The sequence below is a fragment of the Ambystoma mexicanum genome, chromosome 4p (assembly GCF_040938575.1).
Source record: "Ambystoma mexicanum isolate Mex_15411 chromosome 4p, UKY_AmexF1_1, whole genome shotgun sequence".
Classification (NCBI taxonomy): Eukaryota; Metazoa; Chordata; class Amphibia; order Caudata; family Ambystomatidae; genus Ambystoma; species Ambystoma mexicanum.
The window spans coordinates 859,893,894-859,909,782 of NC_090927.1; the positions used below are offsets into that span (position 1 = coordinate 859,893,894).

At 46.5% G+C, this 15,889-nt stretch overlaps 1 protein-coding gene across 5 annotated transcripts in view; it reads left to right on the forward strand.

Annotated features, from left to right (window-relative positions):
- LOC138453513 (centriolar coiled-coil protein of 110 kDa-like) overlaps positions 1 to 15,889 on the forward strand; it is a 981,554-nt gene that overhangs the window by 790,038 nt on the left and 175,627 nt on the right. The window contains exons 12-14 of one of the 5 annotated variants that reach the window (XM_069606425.1): positions 11,380 to 11,574; positions 12,197 to 12,253; positions 12,371 to 12,433. In XM_069606425.1, coding sequence (XP_069462526.1) covers positions 11,380 to 11,574; positions 12,197 to 12,253; positions 12,371 to 12,433 — 315 coding nt within the window. Of the gene's footprint in view, positions 1 to 11,379; positions 11,877 to 12,196; positions 12,254 to 12,370; positions 12,434 to 15,889 lie in introns of those variants that run through there. The other 4 variants (XM_069606427.1, XM_069606426.1, XM_069606429.1 and 1 more) reach the window with 4 other exon arrangements.

Here is a 15,889-nt window from a genome sequence, read left to right on the forward strand (position 1 = left end):
ACATTTCTTGTCTACTTGTCCTTTCTTGGTCCTTTTTCTGACGTGCTGGGTGGGGAGGGGTCCTGGTTTGATTTTTTTTTCGGGCAAGAATCCTTTGTGAAGCCCGCCAAGGCTCTAGGGTGTCTGAACACAGGTAACTCTGCTGTCCTTTGTCTTCTGGCAGGCCTGCCTGGTACCAATTCCAACTGGGAGGCTGACTGTCCTGGAAGGACCGTCACCCCTCAAAGTGTGAATGTGGCATGAGTGTTCATTGGCTGGGTTCTGGATAGAGGGCCTGGATCCTGAAGCTAAAGACAAGTCAACCACTGGAACAGAAGAACTGAAGAAGACCACCAGAGTTGCCTACAGCCCCTTCCAGTAACCTGTGAAGCCTGCTGAAGTGACCGCTGCTGTCCTGACCCCGTTTTCGAATCGACAGGGAATCTTCGAAGAGGACCACTTCCTCCAATGGACTGGTGGGCATAATTAGCCCTAGGACTACCTGCAATTTGAGCTATCCCATGATGACCTGTTGTGACCTTCCTGGGCTGCAAACCGCCAATACCCTGTGTTAGGGAGACATTTGCTAATTCCCTTCACCTTACAGACCCCCAGCAACTTTGCTGGATTTTGAGGACTTGTTTTTTTTTTTTTACCTGGAGAGAGTGTGACCATTTTTCCCACTCTCTCATGTGTTTTGAAAAGTGTTTTACTCTTGTGTTTTCTTTGGTTATGGAGTTTTAGACAACTCCATAGGCATCATCTTTTCTTTTGTGTCACACAGCACCCTCAGTGCAGTGACACAGGGAAACCTTTTCAGTCTTCCCAAGGTTTAAATACCTTCTCTGGGATAAACTACTGTTTCCCAGAATAAGTAAAGTGAAATTGACTTTACTAGTCTTTTCAAATTCCTAGACCCAGCACACTCTATCTTGCTATAGAGTGCTGGAGGGGTTACCTAGTATCCCCTGTGTCTAGATACTCATGTAGCAGTCAAGTGCTACCCTTTCCTATCAAAATGGATGGCGGCAGTGGTTTTAAAACAAACTACCAGGATTTTTCCAAACCGCGAACATCGGTAGCGTTAAATCGCGGGAGCCATGTTTTTCAAGATGGCGTCTGAGCCCCCTCTGTAAAAACAGGTCCTGGTCGTCTTTTCCCCATTTCTTTGTGGAAAGGTCCTTCTAGAGTTTTCCTCTGCGCGCCAAACCAGGTTCGGTCCCTATGTTCCATCGCCTTTGGCGGGCTTCAGGACTGAAGACTGCCTCTGGCGCCCAAAGGGCATGAAGTGAGGTAGGTGCACGGAACTCCCTGTGATTAGTCTCCTAGGAGACCCAAATGCACTCTGGCGTGATTGGCTGGCTGACTGTCCAGCAAGGACAGCCACCCTACTGGGTGAGTGGCAGCTAGGCTGGAGTGAATAGGAGGAAACTGGATAAAAGGCGAGTCTCTTGTCTTGGAAGGCAGTGTCGACCACTGGAGTGAAAGAACCGAAGACGAGCTTGAAGAGGATGGCTGCTGCAACTCCTGGACCGTTGGTTTGCCTGGTGACACTAATCCACCTGGATACCATTCTCGGAGCTGGTTGTATTTTCCTCAGAGTGCTGCAGGAAACCGGATAACCAGGGAGAGGGACATCGGTTTGTGTGCTTTACTACAGCTACCGGAATCAAAGATTTGCCAGTGCCAGCTTTTTCGACCAGTCCCAGTGCAGTGCAGGAGTGCTCCGACGTTCTCCCTCTTGTCCCCATGACTGAGGCTCGGGGACAGCAAGATCTGCAGGAACTGCCAGGAACAGAAGTCTTCAGCTGCCTCATTTTCTTCATTTGTAAGGTACTGTGAAACGAGACTGAGAGTACTTACCTCTTGCAGTGAAAGTGCTTGAAACTTTCGCAACTAGCATATAATTCTTCCTGTTACAAACTACTTCTAAGAACTTCTACATAGACTTTACCGTTTACTTACCAGAACCGTTTTGTCCTATCCAAGACTTTAGCCCATTGACTTTGGCCTAGCCTATTGAGTTGAATCGACTCTTGTGTGAACTCAAAGTACCTGCACTGTCTAAGAATAATTGTCATTCTTTTATGTTATAAACCTATGCCTTTTTGCTCCTCCTTCAAAGTATTCGGAGTGCCATTTTGCTCTTCCTTCAAAGTAGTCTGAATGTCTCCGAAACTTGAGTATTGAAGTATATTTGTGTTTGATATCTAAGTGCCTCCTTCTATTAAATGTTTTATAACTGACTGTTGAATAAAGTGTTTAACCAAGAAACCTTGAGTGTAAGAGTTTATTTGAACACCTGCGATTGTAGACCTCTGTGTAACATCATTACAGCTCACATTCCCTCTTGAGATAAACCTGGCTGCTCAGCTCCGCTACCAAAAACTGTGTAGTACAGACTTATAACAGAGGTTGGTTTTCCTTACACCTGTTGTCATAGTTGTATCTAGTGGTCCCAAAGGGTACTGCATACAAACTCTGCCTAACATCATGGGACCTGCGATCATCCTGCAGTGCATCGTCTTCTGAAGAACGAAGATTCCTGAAACTTCGGTGGACTCTTGCTGGACTTCTAAAAGCAAGATTCCACTCCTCAAAGTCCCCTCACCAGAGTGCAGGACCGACCAAGCAAGGCAGATCAATCGGACGAGAACTGTTCTTCACTGGTGTCTCTGAAAAGGTGCCAAATCCACAGATCTGTGTTGGAACATGAGGAATCCTTTGCTGGGAGTCCCCTCTCTTAACTGCTGCTGCAAAATCCCATCCATAGTCCCTCCTTTCGTCACCAGGGCCAAGGTACAGGAGACCGGGTCAGAAGACTCTACCATTACGGCATCCAGCTTCATCTTCTTCATCTATCCTAAGGTACTGTCGGACTAGAGGTAATACTTACATAAAGTCATTCTGTCTCTCCTATGTTTGCTGAGGTAGGAATTGGTGTGTTTGGGAGTTTGCCCATACACGTTCACCCAGGTGTGACGCTAGAACACATTCAGGAAGCCTTCTTCGAAGTCCCGGAACTCTTTTACTTAACTGCTACAGAAGATTTCCTCAAGAACTCTTGTCTTTTCAACAGGTTGTGCTTGCATTTTTGACCTCCAATATGACCCTGAAATAGACTCTGAATTACATAAGGGAGGACTCCTAATGCCTAGGATCTGTGAAATGATTGCTAAGTAACTTACCTTGTGTTGGTGTTTGTCATAAGGATCTGAAACATTGTTAAAATGTTCTAACTTTCCTTGGAATTGTCTACTATTCTAAAAAGTAACTGCAAAGTATTTACCAGCTATTGTTGGTAGGGTAACTGTATTATTCATGAAATAGAATAAGTTACATAGTTTACTACAAAGTTATTACTTACCTTTGAATTACATACTGCCAATCTGAAAAGTAATTACCAAGTTCTTCCTTACCTCAGAGAGAGAGAGAGAGAGAGAGAGTCAGTGCTAAATTCCCCCCATCTCTTTTGCTGGACTTTTTAATTTTATGGAGTGAGTGAGACCTTTTTCACACTCTCATGTGTTGTGACCTGAATTGGATTATGTGTTTCCACTGTTTTTGGAGTTTAACAAACTCTGTAGGCATCTACTTTGTGTATGGTGACACAGTAACTTCAGTGCAGTGTCACAGAGAAATCCTTCAGATTTCTCATAAGGGTAAAAACCTTTTGTTGTGTGAACTACTGTTCCCAAGAATAGTGAAGTGAAATTGACTTTACTTAACCTTTTCTCTTTCTGGGTCCAGCACACACCATCTTATATGGTGGGGGGTTACCCAGTAGCCCCTTATCCTAAATTCCCATGTAACATTTTCTATGTTACCCTCACTACTTTAAATGGCTGGTGGCAGTGGTTTTATTTTCCTACCATTGTGCTTTTCTACCGCAGGCTGACCCCCAGCTGCAGTATAGCACCCATTGGTGACCATTTTGTCAAAATGGCCTGGTTTTCTTTTTTCGCCATTTTCTGTTTGTGAGGTCTTTCTTGGGGTTCACTCTGCGCGCCATGCCAGGTTTGAACCCTTTGTTTGTTTTGCCTTTGGCGGGCTTCAGTCCTGAAACCCGCCTCCGACTCCAGTGTGTCTGGAAGGGCAGGAAGTGAGGAAGGTTCCTAAAACTCCCCTGTCCTTTGTGCAACCAGTCTTGATTGACCCTGCTGTGTGATTGACAACCTAGGCTGTGTATGAATGAGAGAAACCTGCTTAAAAGGCGAGGGTTTTGGGACTAGAAGCAGAGTCGACCACTGGGAAGAACACCAGACTAAGAAACTGTGAACAAAGCTTGCTGCATCCTCCTGGACTTTTGAATTGCCCAGTGAAGCCCTGCTGCTGTGCTGAAACTCCTTTTTCAGATCGACAAGAGAAGCTCTGGAAGGGACAACTTCTTCCCTTGGGTTAGTGGGACCAACTAATCCTGAGAGGAACTCCACTGGACCATCTTCCCTGACAAGCTGTACTACTTTGCTGCTGCAGGAACTGAGTGCCAGGGGTCGAGAAATCCTTAGTCGAGTGCAACGTCTGCGATCCAGCCAGAAGCTCCAGAAGTCTCCTAAGGACCCTTCAGGAGAAGGACAACCAGACCTCTAGTCACCTCACCAGAGTGCAGGACTCAAGGAGTGAAGGAAGCCCAACCGGTATCCAAGATCCGCGGTGGTGCTGTTAACCACGCGCTGAAAACGAAGTGCTGCTGATCCGAAAAGAGCCCGTAGCTGCCGATGACCTCCAAATTTCTGCTGCAGGAGTCCCCCAGACGTCCTCCCTCTTGTCCCCATGACTGAGGCTCATGAACCCAGGATCTGCATTGCTGCAACAGGACAGAATCCAGCTGGACCATTCTTCTTCAAACCAGAGGTACTGTTCAAACTTGGTGTACTTAACTCACTGTCTTCAGCCTTGCTCTTCTCAGTTGAGACTTACAGTGGCTACTTTTGTTAGTTGATTTCATCTCTGCTTTCCACCAGTGTAACAGCTTGTGACCCTACAAGTGATTTCTACAAAACTATCTGACTTTGTGCAAGGCTTTCATTAACTAAGAAGTGCCTCAGCTCCATAGATGTGCTCCTATTGACTTTGGCTGTCCTGGCTCCCTGCAGACTCTAGTCCATTGACATTTTCTGTCCCTCAGGGGTGATAACTTGTGTTTAGACTGTTATTGCTGGGAAAGGTTTTGTCTAGACTTCATTGGAAGATTTCAGTATACTTGCATGTCCTTAGAACATGCTTAACCTTTTTCCTTCCTTTAACATCTCCTTTCTGCAACCTCAGAATCTCCATAGTGTACTAGTGATATATAAATGCTCTTACTGTCCTTGTGAATGAAGTCACCTCCGGGTGTAGGAAGTGTGTAAAAAGTATCTCTAAAGAGTATCCACTAACCTGATTTCTGGGTCTGGCTGAAGGTGCATTTGGAGCAAATTAGGCATACCGTGCTTATCATTCTTGTTTTGAGTTTATAAGTGGAAACTAAGATTTTCATATTTATGATACATTTTCCTGACCTGTATTAACCCCAGAACTTTTTGATTAGACTTTGTAACTATTTTACCTTGTTCCTAGGTGAAGGGGAATCTTTTTCCCCTCTCACCTGGTCTTTTACTCATTTTATGGGTGACCTTTGTATGTCTCTCCATAGTGTTTGGTTGAAGTTATAGTTTGCTATAACGTTTGGTCTTAGGCTGGGTGCCCTTTGCATGTACTTGGTTGCACTACAGTTCCCAAGTAGTGAAGAGGAATTTTCATCCCCTTTGCATTTTCTATAAGTGAGCTAGCACACCCCACCTTAAGTGGAGTGCTGGGGGAATACAATTTATCCCCTTTCTTACTTACCTGGTAAAATTTTGTTAGAATTGCAAGCTTATTTAAACGGCTGGTGGCAGTGGTTTTATTTTTGACTTTTTGTATATTTTACTCACTGGCTGTTAATTCAGCCACGGTAATGCACAGAAGGGCCACCGTTTTTCTAAAATGGCGGGGTCCTTCTTTTTTCGCTATTTCTTGTTTGCTTGTAGTTTTCTGAGGTCTACCCCTGCCATTCTAGGCAGGTACGACCTCAGCGGAAGTTTTGTCTTCGACAGGAATCCTTTGTATTCCCTGCCGAAGCTCCAGAGTGTCTGGCGATGCAGGAAGCAAGGGAGGAGTCCAGAACTCTGCAGCCATTTGTTTTTCACCTTGCCTGAAAGGAGCCCAGTCTGAATGGGGGAGGGAGGGGGGCTGGCTGACCTGGTTGGACAGCCAGACTGCCCCCTTCTGTAAACTGCAGGGAGAGATTGCAGAAGCTGTGCTGTAGTTCCTGTAAAATACTGCAATCCTGGAAGCTGCTGACTAGTCGACCACTGGAGCTGAAACCGAAGAGGAAGATGAAGAAAAGATGGCTGCAGAGATTTCCAGCGACCAGAGAGCCTGCTGTGTAACAAGAGCCTGCTGTAACCCTTCTTTCCAATTGACCTGTTGGCCCCTAATGCGACGACTCCTACCCAGAGGCTGTGAGATACGCTAGTCTCAAGAAGATGTGCATTTTGAGCCATCCCGCAACATGCTGCGACCTTGATAGGCTGCAATACCTGGGACCTCGAGCCATTGTGAGGTTCACAGTCTTCTAAATCTCACTGGAACTTTGGTGGCATCCAGATACTTGATTTGACTCCTTGCAGTCCCCTCATCGGAGTGCTGCTCCCGATAAGTGATGAGAATCGGACCAGCGATATTCATTTTTCTCCTGGCTCCTGAAAAGGGCACCAAAATCACCAGCCTCGAAGAAACTCTTGCCTGAAGTCTTCCCCATTGATCCCTGCTGCAAATTCCCTTCCAGTGTCCTTTCTGTAGTCACAATAAGGAATTCAAGGACTGGGTTTTGGGCTGCAGATCCTGAAGACGTCCAGCTGCAAACTCCTCTTCTCTGCTGAGGTTCTGTTTGGGATTGGGTATTGCTTAACTGAAACCTTGTGCGATTCCTGTGGCGCTTTGGGGGTGATTTGTGTGACTGGGTGTACCCTCATCCAGTTTACCCTTGCCCAATGCTGGAATCCCTCTAGGGTGTCTTCTCTGAAATCCCTGGACCTTTTCTGCAACTCTGAAGTAAAGTGCCTTCTTGTTTGACGAGCCTCCCTCGGGAACTCTTGACTCATCAGCATTCTGTGCCTATACTGACCCTGCCAAAAGCTGCCCTCTTCTGCCTCTGAGAAGACTTGCGCTTCAAGATTATTGAAGGATTTACACAGTCAGGCCTTTGCTATGAACTGTATCAAGTGTTGAAAGTCTTGTACTGATGTATGAGTTGTATTGGTAACTGTCCCTCTGAAACATGAGTAGTTACAAAAGTTTTTTCTTACCTTCGAATGTGTTCTGCCAATCCTTAATGTATATAGGGTTACTTTACTTACCTGTGACAGGGATTCTCCCCTCCTCTTCTCAAAAGTAATTTTGTTGGCTTCACTGGATTATTTTTTTCAAAGAATAAGTGTATAAATTCACCAACTAGGTTTTGCTTCCCCTGACTTGCTGTATAGCCTGTCTAGAATAAGTCTGCCTAGGGGTTTTGCTGACCTTTTTCTGCTTTGTGCAGTCCTAAAATAGAGTAAAGTTATTGCTTACCTTAATCTGTGTTTCACTGATCTGTAAAGCAACTGTAATCCTTTATTACAATATTAGGTCTTACTCACCTTGATTAGTTGCTGCGCCTCTAAATCTTTAACGCTGAAATTTGCCTCCCCTGAAACTGCTTAGAGCCTTTCCAAAAAGTCATAAGGGTCCATTCCTTCCTTGAATAACCTTGAGTTATTCTTAAAGTGTAATTGGGGTTTGTTAGGAAGATATGATTATTGTTCTCCATCCACCCTCCTAGTGAGACCCCCAGCATATTTTCTTTTAATCCTGAATGGGTGGAGCCTTTTCCCACTCATTCATTGGTATGAGCTCTGTCTTTTGGAAATCTATTATTTGTATTCTACCTGTACTAGGGAGTATGTTTGCTCCATATCTCTTAAAGGCATCTGTGTTTTACTACTGTAGCACACAGCTCCCTATGGGCAGTGTTGCTAGGGACCCTTAGGGTCCTCCTTTAAGATTTGTTTTCCTATATACCAATTCTCAGGATCTTAGTGTGTCTCCCAAACCTCTATAGTCTGAGAGATTGCTACACACCACCTTCAGTGGCATGTCAAATGGATACTTGGCAACCCTCCTCTCTGCTCCTGTGACTTTAGTCACATAGACAAGCACCTAGTTATGGCTGGTGGCAGTGGACTTGTTCTACCAACTATTGTATATTTTCTATACCGCAGGCTATGTCCATAGCCTTGGCAGTGCACAATAGGGGCACCCATGTACCAACGTGGGGCCTTCCTCCTTTTTTCGCCATTACTAGCATGGTTGTGCTTTGTTAGCCCTTCTTCTACCATTCTGGGAGTGTTGGGTCTGTGTGTGTTTTGCCTTCGGCGGGAACCAGTAGGTATCCCCGCATAGGCTCCAGGGTTTCTGGGCAGGCAGGAAGTGGAGGCGGAGTCTTCCACCCCACTGTCCTTTGTCTGCCAGAGTGCCTGAATAGGACCAGCACCCACAAATGGTCTGTCTGTCCTGATTGGACAGCCAAACGCCCCTTTCTGTAAAATTCTGAGAGAGATTGCAGAGAGATGTGTGCTGAAACTGTATAAAATTTGGAGGCTTCTGGAGTGTAAAGCAAGTTGACCACAGGAAACAGAAGTAACCGAATAAGAAGATGACCACAAACGCCTGCAAGACCCTTTGCAATACCGTGAAGCAACCACTGCTGTCCTGACCCCCTTTTCTAGGCAACAGAGGAGCTCAGAAGATGAAGACTCCTTCCCTGTGGCTGGTGGGAACAACCATTCCCAAGACGAACTTTAAAACAAGCCATCTCCCGTGGTCCTATGAGTTTCTAGGAGACATGCTGCCCATTTCGACTGGATCATTGTGGAATGGCCGAATCCGTCCAAATCTGTGCTGAGCCCTTAAGGACACTCCAGAGATCTGATCAAACTCACCTAGACCCCCTCACCAGAGGGTTGGACAATAGGAAGCGAAGAAGATTGACCGGACGATCCGTGTCCTTTGTTGGTACTGCTGAAAAGGTGCCGGAACCGCAGAGTGAACCAAGAAGTTGCTGAAAGTCGTGCCACAGGTCCCCTCTCAACACTGCTGCTGAATGACACCGTCTATTGTCCTGCCTTTCGTCACCAGACCAGGGAATCTGGAGGTTGGGTCCAGAGCTGCCACATTGCGGAGGAGCCATCACAAACACTTTCTTCAAACTTGCGGTACTGTGGGGAAAATGGTATTGCTTACCTGATTCTGAGAAGTCTATCCAGAGTGTTGGAGTGCACATAGAAGTGCCCAGGGCAACCCCCTCTTTGCTCTGACCCAGGCTCCTGCTTGTGTCCCGTTTTCAAGTCTGTTTTTAGGTCTCCTTTGTTAGTTGCTAACTTGCTGCTTCAATAACTTTAGACACTGGAAGAAATCCGCAGGAACTCTTCATTTTTCGCTGTTTGCCAAGACTTCAAGCCCTCTGGGAACTGACTTTAGCGAAGGTTGCATTTTTGGACTTCAAGGACTTGCTAGGCGAAGAAACAGTCTCTAGAACCTTGAACTAAGCTCATGTTGCACTTAACCACTTATTTTCTCCCTTCAAGTGACTTTCCTATATGGATCTGCAGGGTAAATGCATTACCATATAACCTGTTGAAAACTGCATGAGTTCTCAATTACCGATGATGCGATAACCTGGTCTCTTCCCTTTCTCATGTTGCTACAAATGTAACTGCAAACAAACACAAAAGTGTGCCCTTTGAAGTGTGTTATCTAGTATTCCTAAGTGTTCTACCGTTACCACCTGAAGTATTTAAAGTGATTCTGGTGTAAATATAAATATATATCTTTTATATTAATATGCGTGTAAGTGCTTCTTTGCTGTGCCTGTCTAACTAAGATTCAGAGTCCTTCCCTACAGCTCACATCTTCCTCTTAAGATACCCCTGACTGCCCTACCACACTATCAAGGTCCTGAGCTAGTATAGACTGATAGTAAGAGTTGTGGATCTATAAACCATGGGGATAGCTTACTTACTAAAGTCTTACTGCCAGTAGGACTTTGGGAAAACTCCCCTAACAGAGTTTACTTTGCTTAGTGCATCCAAAGATAGTTATTGTGTTTTAATACTCGTCATTGAGTAGCTTAAGGCCCCCTCCAGAAAGTATTAGTTGCCTAACTAACTCTGAACTGAGTTCTAGAAAGTAATCTTGCAAGGAGCATACTTGTAACAGTTTTGGTTTGGTATGTGATTTCTTAACTGAGTGTCACTGCATGACTGACGAGGTCAACTGCCCTTGAATTAATGACTGTATGCAAAAAGTATCTATAATCTGGGTTTACTCCCCAAGAATAGCTGATAGCCATTCTGAATGTGTTGTAGGTTTGACTCAACTTGAACTGCTAATTGCTATTCTTAATCAGGCTATACTTTGGGTTGTATCCCTTAAGTATTGAGTTGGTTTTATAATTGTGTTTATATGATCTTGGATAGTAATTATTTACCATTGATTTATCTTGGTCTACTTGTATTTAAATAAACCATTTATTTTTACAATAGATAGTATTTTAGTGTTTCTTGGGACCATATATATGCTACAATTTCTTTGTTCCCGGCTACAGCCCTCTCTCCATCCTAAAATAAACCTGACTGCTCTGGCTTCGCTACCAAATGTTCTCAGGTGGTACAGCCTTATACTAAGAGTGGATATATGTACTGCCTTAGATGTATGTTTTTATGAAGATCTTAGTTGCACTTTAGAAAAACTGTCTCACCAGTAACAAACTGCACTTGTTTCCCCTTTGATTTGGTTTCAGTTGGTCCACCAAGATCAAGTTTTGGGCACTATACATATTTCTCCCAAATTCTGCAGTCTTCCTTTATGGCGTTCTGCCAGTTTGGGCAAGTTGAGGTGCACAGAAAGAGTTGTCTAATAAAGGTCTTTTGTTTTGTCCAGTAGGGCGGATGTGAGGAGGTCAAAGAGGCAATGGAGATAAGACGACCCCATTCTAACTTTCAGACCCAGCCCCCAAAAGGTTATAGCAGCAGGACAAAACAAAACTACTTGTCCTATAAACCACCACGAGAAATTGAGTCAAGGTGGGGGAAAGGACAAAATGAACAAAGGGAAGCGGTATAGGTACCGCCCAGGAATGCGGTATAGTGACCGGTACAGACATAGAAGTACAGGTTGGGATCGACAAACAGTGTATGGAACGGGGTGGAGGGGAGAAGGAAAACGGGCTGCAGGTGTGGGAAGTGGGCAGGAAAGGCGGGTGGAAGCTGAATGGAGGGGAGGAGCAGAGCATGAGTTAAAAGATGCCCCGGGAAACTCACCAGGTATCTCTCATTACAGCAGCAGCACTGGCCGGAGACCACAGAGGAGTGGGAGGAATCCCCAGGTGATGTACATTGGACGTCCTAGGAGGCTGACGGAGCAACATCGCGGAGATCCTTATCAAGAGGCAGACTCTCAGCCAGGAAAGGCTCGAGGAGCGGCAGCGCATAAAAACACACCCGAGGCGGATTCACTGACAAGGGAAACCTGTCCGTAAGCCACTTCAAAGGACAGTGTTTCCGTGGGTTTACCTTCTCTGTTTGTTTTTGAAACCCCATTTTGGACAGCTGGCGAAGGAACGGAAAGCTAGCGTCTGAGAAAAGGGAATTTATGTGAGCTGTTTATTATTCTTTCAAAGAGGCGAGAAGCCTAAGAGGACATTCCTACGAACTCTGAATTGATTAACCCTTTACAGTGCACGCCGGCGGAGGCAGAAATAAGCATGTTTTGTTGTTTATACTGAGGGGGCTGTTGGAAAGGTTAACACAGCAATAAATCTTAACTTGTTAACCCTGCATCCGACTACAGCCTACTACTTTACAGCGGAATTCCTTTGTGTCGGGCCACTTGAAAACCTGCCGTCCTTAATACTAATATATGCTTGAAAAGTCAGTTAAATTTAGTCAAATCAAAATGTTCACTAGCTTTCTTCATAATTATATATATCATCTGATAAGGCATTGATTTTCTTTCTGCTCCAGTCCTTTCCCGATTTGGCACCTGAAAAAGTATTACAGAAGTAGTCGAAGCAGTTTGCTGCTGTGTGTTATTTTGTTTAAATAGATCTTTTCTTTGCTAATCGGATAACCATGCAAATTACTTTTCATTTCATTAGGGCAGTTGAAATGGGAATGCCAAAAAAAGTTTTGAGACAGAAGACTTCGGAAACCAGGTTGGTAAAATAGAAAATAATTCATACTTGCTCATGTAAGTTTAGTTGACATGGCTTTGTTTTTATGAATGTGGCTTCGATATTATGATCTAAGAAGGAATATATATTCATTTTTAGCAGAATACTACAGCCTTCACATGGACAGAATGCCTCTGTTAACAGGTTGTTTTCCCGAGAAGGGTAAGACTCTTTTTCTAATGTTTGGCTTAAAAATGCTTTACAAAACCAGCTCTTATTCTTTATGGTTGGTGTTGGGGAGAATTCCAATTTATGTGCCGATTCCCTTCAACCTTGGAGACCCCCAGCTCTTTTGCTGGGCTTTTGGACTTTCGATTTGTATCCTCTAGTGAGTGAGACCTTTTTCTCACTCACTCGTGTATTTTTGATCTGATTTGGACTCTGTGTTTCTTTGGGTTTTGGACTCTGACAAACTCCATAGGCCTCACCTTTTGGATTGTGACACACAGCACTTTCAATGCAGTGTCACAGAGAAGTCCTTTGGATTTCTCTTAAGGTTTAAATACCTTCTCTTGGGTAAACTACTGTTCCCAAGAGTATTAAAGTGAAATTGACTTTACTTACCTGTTTTTCCTATATAGGTCCAGTACACCCCATCTTATGTGAAACTACTGGGGGGGGGTTACTTGGTAGCCCCTTTTCCTACCTACTCATGTAACATTTTTATGTTACCCTCACTACATTTAATGGCTGGTGGCAGTGGTTTATTTTTTCTACTTTGTTTTTACCGCAGGCTGAATCCTCAGCTGCAGTATTCCACCCATGGGTGCCCCTTTTGTCAAAATGGCCCTGGTCTTCTTTTTTTGCCATTTCTTGCTTGTGAGGCCTTTCTTGGGTTTTACTCTGTGCGCCAAACCAGGTTTAACCCTTTAGTTCTATTTGCCTTTTGCAGGCTTCAGTGCTGAAACCGACCTCTGGCTCCAGTGTGTCTGGCAGGGCAGGAAGCGAGGGAGGTGCCGCAACTCCCTGTCCTTTGTATCCTTGATTACCTGAATGCACCCAGTCATGATTGGCTGGCTGACTGTCCTTGCAGGACAGCCAACCTGCTGTGTGAGTCACAGCTAAGCTGTGCATGAATGGGGGAAACCTGTATAAAAGATGAGGTCTCGACGATTCCAAGATGGCCGCCGGCAGAGGAGGTCGCGTCTGAGCCGCGCTCCCGGCGGGCCTCCAACAATAAAGCACAATAAACAGCGAAATCCGAGAGACTCAGCAACGGATCCTCACCAGCTACTTCCAAGAAGCAGCGGGTACAAGAGCGGCGTAATTTCTCGCAACGAGCACCCCCAGGGCTGTTTTCGCCGCTGCGAGAAGCAAGTCCCCTCCCCCCATCGAGGGAAAGCACAGCAGTCTCCCGGGAGAGGCCGACGGGAGGACCGCCCAGAGGCTCAAGAGGCGCGCGCAGGACCTCCAGACTTTCTTCCTGGGAGAAGCGCCAACGGCGACAACACGCCGGCGACCGCGGACACCTCATGCCCACTTCAGCAAAGCAACGGCGGGCGCGGAGGGGGCATCGGGGCTAGTGTGAGGCCTCCCCCCACTCCCCTCCCCCGCGCACAGGCGGCGTGGAAGAGAAGGGTTCTCCATCTTACAGAGCGGGGTAGGCAGCTGCGGGCCCCCATCGGATCCCCGCCGAGAACACGTGCGACACACATAGGGCCACTGCCGCGGAGGAAAGGAGCAGGAGAGACCGAGGTGAGAGCGCGAGCAAGGCCTCCCTACCCCTACCAACCCCCACATAAGGACACCTGCCCCCGGTCATACGCACAACATCGGCGAGACAGCAGCCCCCTCACACCGCCCCCAGCATCTGTCAAACAACATAGCACGGACGGAGGGAGCGGCTACAAGGGGGGGTGGAAACGGTCCCCACATACTAAATAATCGCTACGAACAGTCTCTCTGCTGATCAATCTCGTAACCAGAGAGGTCACACCATAACTCCTTAAGAGACGTCAGGAGCCTTAACTGGACCCCCAGCAACTGAAAAATGTCCAGGGCGAAAGGGAAGGGGGGCGCCTCTCAAGCGTCGACGCAGCCACCCAGACAAGTCTCCAATTTACTCCACATGTGGTCGTCGGAGGCCACGGCATCCTCAAGGGACAGATCGGCAGTAGAAGCCACAACGGACCTCTCCCCCCTCGAACCAGGGCAATCTCCCCCCGTCAAAAGATGACATGCATGCCCGGTTCAAGGAGTTGCAAGACAAGTTTATGTCTACAGTTCAAGACCAATTTACCTCAATGAGGAACGATATGAGACAGGCAGTCCAGGAACTGAAATTAGATGTCGCCAAATTGGAGGAAAGGACAGATACCATTGAGAGAATAGTGCAAAATGTAGAAGACAAAGCTAGACAAAACAGTGAGACGCAGGAACACCTAGTTCGGTTAACCCATAATCTCGAAAATCCAGTGTGAAGACTTGGAAAACCGATCGCGCAGATCCAATATCCGCATTAAGTACATGCCCGAGTCAGTGCTGGATAAGGACCTCAAGACGGCGGTTCAAGAAGTATTCAGAGATATATTAGAGGAGCAAGAAGCAGTGACCATTGGAATCGACAGGGTGCACCGGGTGGGGCCGCGAAGAACGGGCGCCCCTGGAGAAAGACCACGGGATGTACTTGCGGCTCTCTCATCTTACCCACAGAAGGAGCAGATCCTACGGAGAGCGAGGCAAATGGAGCACATTAGGATGAACAGGGCCGACATTTAGTTATATCAGAATCTGGCATCGGCGACACTACTGAAGAGGAGGGAGATGGACCCACTGGTAAGGGAACTGGTAGCAAAGGAGATAAGATATAAGTGGACTTTCCCTTTTGGCCTTCTGTTCGAGTGGGAGGGCAAACAGAAAAGAGTGACCTCCAGTGAGGAAGGCCTGTGTATAATGGGCCAGCAAATGCAGGAGATGGACCCGAGGGGAGCCAGAGCCAAGGGGGAGCCGTATAAGAGGCTGAGAGGATGGGACACTGTGCGGAAAAAAAAAGAAACAGAACGGGGGTGGGCTCTCGGGGCAACCCGCTGGGGAGTAGACGATATGCTCCGACACAAATCGTCGGCCCAATCCAAGATGGGGATAGGCGGGAGTAGACTAAGATTGCAATCTCGGAAGAACAGACGCACCGCGGCCTGGCGGGGGTCCAGGAAAGGACTCTATCCAGGTCTGAGGATGAAGCGGGGTTTAGGACTCCTCGCAAAGTTTTTCCCGAGTCAAGTGAGGGCAAGGAGCGATAGGCGTAACGCCTTAGCAACCTTAGGTGCCTGTGCCCTCCTCGTGATGAAAGTTGAGTTTCTGTTAACTGTTAAGGGGTTGTTGGGGAGTTTGAGGGGGAAATTGGGTGAGGGGAACCCTGGAAGAGAGACAAGATCACAACTAGCGGGAAAGTCAGCAGCACCGATAGACTGAATAAGATGGGGAAGTTTAGATTCCTTTCACTAAACGTGAGGGGGCTGAATTCACCGGTGAAGAGGAAAAAGGTGGAGGCTCTGCTAAGGAGGGAGAAGGCGGATGTTCTGTTACTCCAGGAGACGCATATAAAAGCCCAGGATAGACAGAAGGTAACCCTCAGAGGGTACACGGTCTGGGCACAGGCGAACGCCAGGGAAAAGAGAG